This window comes from Priapulus caudatus, unplaced genomic scaffold (assembly GCF_000485595.1).
Source record: "Priapulus caudatus unplaced genomic scaffold, Priapulus_caudatus-5.0.1 Scaffold630, whole genome shotgun sequence".
NCBI classification, from domain to species: Eukaryota; Metazoa; Priapulida; class Priapulimorpha; order Priapulimorphida; family Priapulidae; genus Priapulus; species Priapulus caudatus.
The window spans coordinates 90,546-96,780 of NW_014577691.1; the positions used below are offsets into that span (position 1 = coordinate 90,546).

The following is a 6,235-nucleotide window of genomic DNA, read 5'->3' on the forward strand; positions in this document are numbered from 1 at the left end:
CGGAGCGTAATTACATCGTCTTAATTAAATACGTAGCAATATTTACAAAGAAAAAACTCCCGCTTGTGTTAAATATGGCCGCTCGCAGCATTATTTACATTGTAACACGCGCTCTATTCACAGCGGCTGTTGTAAATAAAACCTCTCTCTCCCATTGGTGCTGACGCAGCAGCAGCAGCAGCATGACTGGGCTCAGCCTCTTGGCTTCCGGATCCCGAGGGAGAAACTCCAAGGGAGGAAATCCGAGGGAGAAACTCGTACGGAGAAACTCCGAAGGGAGAAACTCTAAGGGAGAAACTCTGAGGGAGAAACTCCGAGGGAGAAACTCCGAGGGAGGAACTCCGCAGGAGAAACTCCGAGGGAGAAACTCCGAGGGAGGAACTCCGAGGGAAGATCCTTGAAGGAGAAACTTTAAGGGAGGAATTCCAAGGGAGAAACTCTGAGGGAGAAACTCCGAGGGAGAAACTCGTAGTACGGAGAAGCTTCCTATAGCGTGGATGCATACACCTCTACTTCTGCCAGCTGGTGTTCTGCATCCATGTAAATAGCCTGGTCCTTACTAGGTGTGGTTTACCCACAGATTCTATTAAACGAGGGTCGGTAGAGATATCGTCGTGGCCCGTAGTTTTATACTAGGGGCGATACAGCCGTCATCATGGCTTGATCGAGCTCAATGAACAGAAGAAGCCAAAACGGAAAGCTCGCTTTCGCAAATTTTGATCTTGTGCGACCGCAAGCAACTGAAGCTCCCCCTATGGGAAGGAACAGCTGACGAGTGAACGCCGCGCGTGGAAAAACTTGACGTTAACAACAAAAGTCGCGACGATCGTCTTAGCGTTACCAACCATAGGCTACCACGCATAATTCTGTGACCACAGGCTCACGCCAAAGCTCACTCACTCACTTTGTGATCGCACGTCGTTTGCTTAGCTACGATGCAAGTGCAGTTGCTTCGTCTGTGAAACTGCGTCACATCTAAATGCGTTATCTGCTCATGTGTGACACATGTACACGCGTTGTCTACGTCGTGTGCATAATCTAACGTGGGTACACGTCTGGGCAGTCTCAACTCGTGTGCCTGTGTCTCAATTTGTGTATGCGTGTCTCAACTCACGTAGACATGTCTAAGGTACACACGTCTCGTGTACCTGGTCTCGATTCATGTACATGAGCCTCAACTCGTGTACGTGTGTCTCATGTAGCCCTGTCTCAACTCGTGTACACGTGTCTCGCATAGCCCTGTCTCAACTCATGTACACGTGTCTCGCGTAGCCCTGTCTCAACTCGTGTACACGCGTCTCGCGCAGCCCTGTCTCAACTCGTGTACATGTGTCTCGCATAGCCCTATCTCAACTCGTGTACATGTGTCTTGCGCAGCCCTGTCTCAACTCGTGTACACGTGTCTCGCATAGCCCTGTCTCAACTCATGTACACGTGTCTCGCGTAGCCCTGTCTCAACTCGTGTACACGCGTCTCGCGCAGCCCTGTCTCAACTCGTGTACATGTGTCTCGCATAGCCCTATCTCAACTCGTGTACATGTGTCTTGCGCAGCCCTGTCTCAACTCGTGTACACGTGTCTCGCGTAGGCCTGTCTTAACTCATGTACACGCATCTCGCGCAGCCCTGTCTCAACTCATGTACACGTGTCTCGCGTAGCCCTGTCTCAACTCGTGTACACGTGTCTCGTGTACCCCGGCCGCTCCCCGCTGGTCGGCGTTAGCCCTCCGTTCGGTTCCACCGGGCTCGTCGAATCTCGCGATGGCGTCTCGGGCGTCACGGGCCGCCGCTGCGGAGTCACGCGGCCCGACCGACGCTCGCCGCCGACCTTCAGCTGCGCGGAGGCGCCCCCTGGCGGGCTCATCGCGCGCGGCAGGAAGTCCGGGTACTCGGCGTCCGCGGCGTAGTCGTGGCGACCGGCGAGGCTCGCCGGCATCGCGACGAACGGTACGATGGTCGCCGGCGGACTCCCGCTTCCCGCGGCGCGTCGCCCCGACGACCGCCTCATCTTCCCCGCTGCTGCCGCTGCCTCCTCCGTGCTCTTGGGTCGCGAGGTCGCGGCGCCGCGAGGCGGCTTTGAGGCGAGGCGACTCATCGTCGAGACTCCGTCCGGGGTCTGCGATCGCGGCGGCTGCTGCGGCGGCAGCGCGCCCGACGGACTGCCGTTGGTCGGGGTGTGGAATGGAGACAACGGCGCCGCATTGGCGCCACCTGGCGGGTGGTACGTGCCTCCTGCAATGGAAGACGGAATCGCGGAATTATACAAACTAGAAAAAACCTTGAAAAAAAGCTATTCGAGGACCGAATCGCGCGTGAAATGCGTTTAACCGCATTCTAACCTTACATTCAAGCGACTTTTTAGTGCCGGGCGCAATACACTCCTCCAGAAATCGTCTCGAAAAGAAGAGCCGCACGATTTATGCGATTTGGGTCGCCTCGATTACGCTGGCCGGGGGTTCAAGACCCGAGACTCGGGGGTAAAGGGAGAGGAAGAGAGACTTGGGGGGAAAAGGACAGGGGAGGCAGAAACTATGCGAGAAAGGGAGAGGGGCTGAGACTCGGCGGGAAGAGAGAGGGTGGACACTCGCGTCTCACCTGAGTGCGTGAGCGTCGAGGGAGCGGAGACGGTCGCCGGGGGAAGGTTCGCGAACGTTCCCTGCTCACGCTCCTTCTGCAGCCGTCGCTTAGCAACCTGCAGCTGATGCTCCTTCTCCATGTCTCGCTCCGTGATCTTGATTCGCGTCGCCTGCAATGCGTGACATCGCGCGCGTGAGTGACAATGATAATGATGATAATAATAATAACTAGAGCACTCGGAGAGCACTCATGTTGTCTCGTGTTGCTGCAGTCTGCGGAGGTTGAGGCGAAGAAGCAAGCTAAGATCTCACGGGAGGCTAGGCTCGATCAACGGCGTCTGCTGACGTCGTACGCGAACGAAATCAACCCCGACTCAGACCTGCTCAAGTTCAACCAACTGAAGGTGAGAAGCCGTGTAACAACATAGCTGCATACAACAACAACATGCAACATGCAGCAATATAACGTGCAACATACAATATGCAATGTACAACATGCAACTTACAACGTTCAACATACGACATTCAATATACAACATGCAACATACAACATGCAACTTACAACATTCAGCATACAATATGCAACATACAACATTCAACATACAATATGCAACTTACAACGTGCAACATATAACATACAACTGCTCTGTACGGTATCTGAGTGATACTGTCTGATCTCTGCTTGATGTTGTAATGTAGCTATCTGATACTGTCGACTGTGTACACTATGACACACTGTTTACTATGAGATACTGTCAGGCATGTACTTGACGCTGTGTTTACTCTGTGATATTCTCAGGTAGCTGCACTGTACGACTACTCAGTGATACTACCGGCTGTTACACAACTTACTTGACACATATATATATATATATCAAGAGCGTATAAAGAAGGAGAGCGTACAACGGTGAAATGCTGAAACCATGCTGCAGTATTAGTCGAATTAATAAACTTTCCCCGTTGTATTTTGACGATTCTTTGTGGTATTATTGATCAGCTGTCCTACCTTGCTAATATAAAACAAACCGCTTGTAGGAAACAAGGTAGGACAGCTGATCAATGATACTGCAAAGAATCGTCAAAATAAAACGGGGAAAGTTTATTAATTCGACTAATACTGCAACATGGTTTCAGCATTTTACCGTTGTACGCTCTCAATTAATTAATTAATTAATTGGATCCGGATCACCACCAAAATCTAATCAGTTCTAAGTTAGCCCATTTCTGACCTATCCTGGAAATTTTATGACAATCCGTCCCTAACTTTTTCAGTTAGGCTGTACACAAGTAAACCCACAAACCAACAAACACGCCGAACAAACACACGCCGGTGAAAACATAACCTCCTGCCAACCTTTTGGCGGAGGTAACAATAGTAATAATAACAGGAGGCTATCAATAGGAGTAAGACAGACTGAAACCGGCAAAATTCAACATTTAGTTGCCTTAGTCTACCTATGATTTATTGTGTTTAACTCGATAAACTTGAGCTCAAATCTTACCTTAATCATTAAACTAATGCCGTGTCTAATCGTTGGTCTCACAAAAATGACAAATCGGGAGATATCGGTCCAAACGTACAATGTGGTTTTTGAAAGTTATACCGCAATTTCAACAACTGTGAACCGAAACATAAGGGCAATGCTTTTGAAAGCCCTCTATCGCTTAGCAATGCAAACATAGCAAACAACTAGCGAGGTTTGCCAAGGATTTCGGAAAGTTAAACACGCCTTGTTGTTATTATAGGCTATGTCGAATGACAGTAATTACATGTTGTGAACAATATTGTTAAGAAAAAATAAAATGGATAAAAAAACTAAACATGTGAAATTTTTTATTTCTAATGTAAATAGTATCAATAACACCAAGTCGTGTTTAACTTTCCGAAATCTCTGGCAAACCTCGCTAGTTGTTTGCTATGTTTGCATTGCTAAGCAATAGAGGGCTTTCAAAAGCATTGCCCTTATGTTTCGGTTCACAGTTGTTAAAAATGCGGTATAACTTTCAAAAACCACATTGTACGTTTGGACCGATATCTCCCGATTTGTTATTTTTGTGAGACCAACGATTAGACACGGCATTAGTTTAATGATTAAGGTAAGATTTGAGCTCAAGTTTATCGAGTTAAACACAATAAATCATAGGTAGACTAAGGCAACTAAATGTTGAATTTTGCCGGTTTCAGTCTGTCTTAATCCTATTGATAGACTCCTGATAATAATAGGACTGTTGTATTTCTTAGTAGTTCTGGTCAACAGACTTGCAAGCAGAGTGAATATGAATGTATCAAGAGCATATAAAGAAGGAGAGCGTACAACGGTAAAATGCTGAAACCATGTTGCAGTAGTAGTCGATTATTAATAAGCTTTCCCCGTTTCATTTTGACGATTCTTTGCAGTATTATTGATCAGCTGTCCTACCTTGTTCATATAAAACAAACCGCATGTCCCTACGATGCCCCTACGCTGAGATAATGAGCGGTGAAAATCTGGTATTTTTGCCGAAAACTGACTCGAGATCAGTCAGTTACTGTGGTGTAACTTCGGTAAACCTCGCGTGTTTCCGTCAATGATTGACAAATTGAATGAATGAGGTCAGTTATTGATTGCCATAGTGATGACCCCCACCTGTGCCCACCTCACGCCCACCTCACGCTGGATGTATAGTAAACTCTGGTAGTAGCGAGTAAACTGACGTGAGTTAGCGCCACTATGGCGCTACACAGCGGCGACCGGAAGCAACACACTGGCCACACTTCCAGAGTGGGTCGCAGTACTGACTAATGTCTAGTCGGTGTTCAGCGAAAATACCAGATTTTCGCCGCTCATTATCTCAGCGTATGGGACATGCGGTTTGTTTTATATGAACAAGGTAGGACAGCTGATCAATAATACTGCAAAGAATCGTCAAAATAACACTGGGGAAGTTTATTAATTAGACTAATACTGCAACATGGTTTCAGCATTTTACCGTTGTACGCTCGCCTTCTTTATATGCTCTTGAATGTATCTATGAGTAAGAGTATGAGGTGGCACGCCGATTTTTTGTCGAGAAAAATGGTAATTGTACGACAATGAAAAAACCTAGGACGTTTCGTCATGAGACTACGACTGGTTTTGCCCTATCATAAGCTGCCATAACTTTTCAACTCAATAATAATGATAACGACGATGATGATGATGATGATGATGATGATGATGATAATAATAATAATAATAATAATAATAATGATGATGATGATGATGATAATAATAATAATAATAATAATAAAAATAATTGTACTGTTGTACTCAGTGCTTCTAGTTAACAGACAGGCAATAGTAAGAGCACAGTAACTACGGCAGTGTCTACGAACACATCTATGAATGACTTCGTCGTACCTCGAATGCGAGGTAGTCCTCCTGCATGTACTCCTGGTCGACGTTGCGCAGTCGATCGAGCGTCTCGTCCATGTCAGGACACTGCTTCAGCTGCTCAGGTCGGCCCAGCATGCTCTTCAACAACACCAGCGCCACCTTGAACATCACCTTGACGCCTGCAAATTATTTTACATATTTTCGATAAATATATTGTTGAGAGAAGAGAGAGAGAGAGAGAGAGAGAGAGAGAGAGAGAGAGAGAGAGAGAGAGAGAGAGAGAGAGAGAGAGAGAGAGAGAGAGA

At 47.1% G+C, this 6,235-nt stretch overlaps 1 protein-coding gene across 1 annotated transcript in view; it reads right to left on the reverse strand.

Moving 5' to 3' along the window:
- Positions 1 to 1,664: 1,664 nt before the first annotated feature.
- Positions 1,665 to 6,235, reverse strand: part of LOC106812282 (TBC1 domain family member 10A-like) — a 10,068-nt gene continuing 5,497 nt past the window's right edge. Inside the window, exons 2-4 of the mRNA XM_014816115.1 lie at positions 5,955 to 6,109; positions 2,594 to 2,744; positions 1,665 to 2,230 (exon numbers count right to left, since the gene is read on the reverse strand). Of these exons, the coding sequence (XP_014671601.1) occupies positions 1,665 to 2,230; positions 2,594 to 2,744; positions 5,955 to 6,109 (872 nt within the window). The remainder of the gene's footprint in view (positions 2,231 to 2,593; positions 2,745 to 5,954; positions 6,110 to 6,235) is intronic.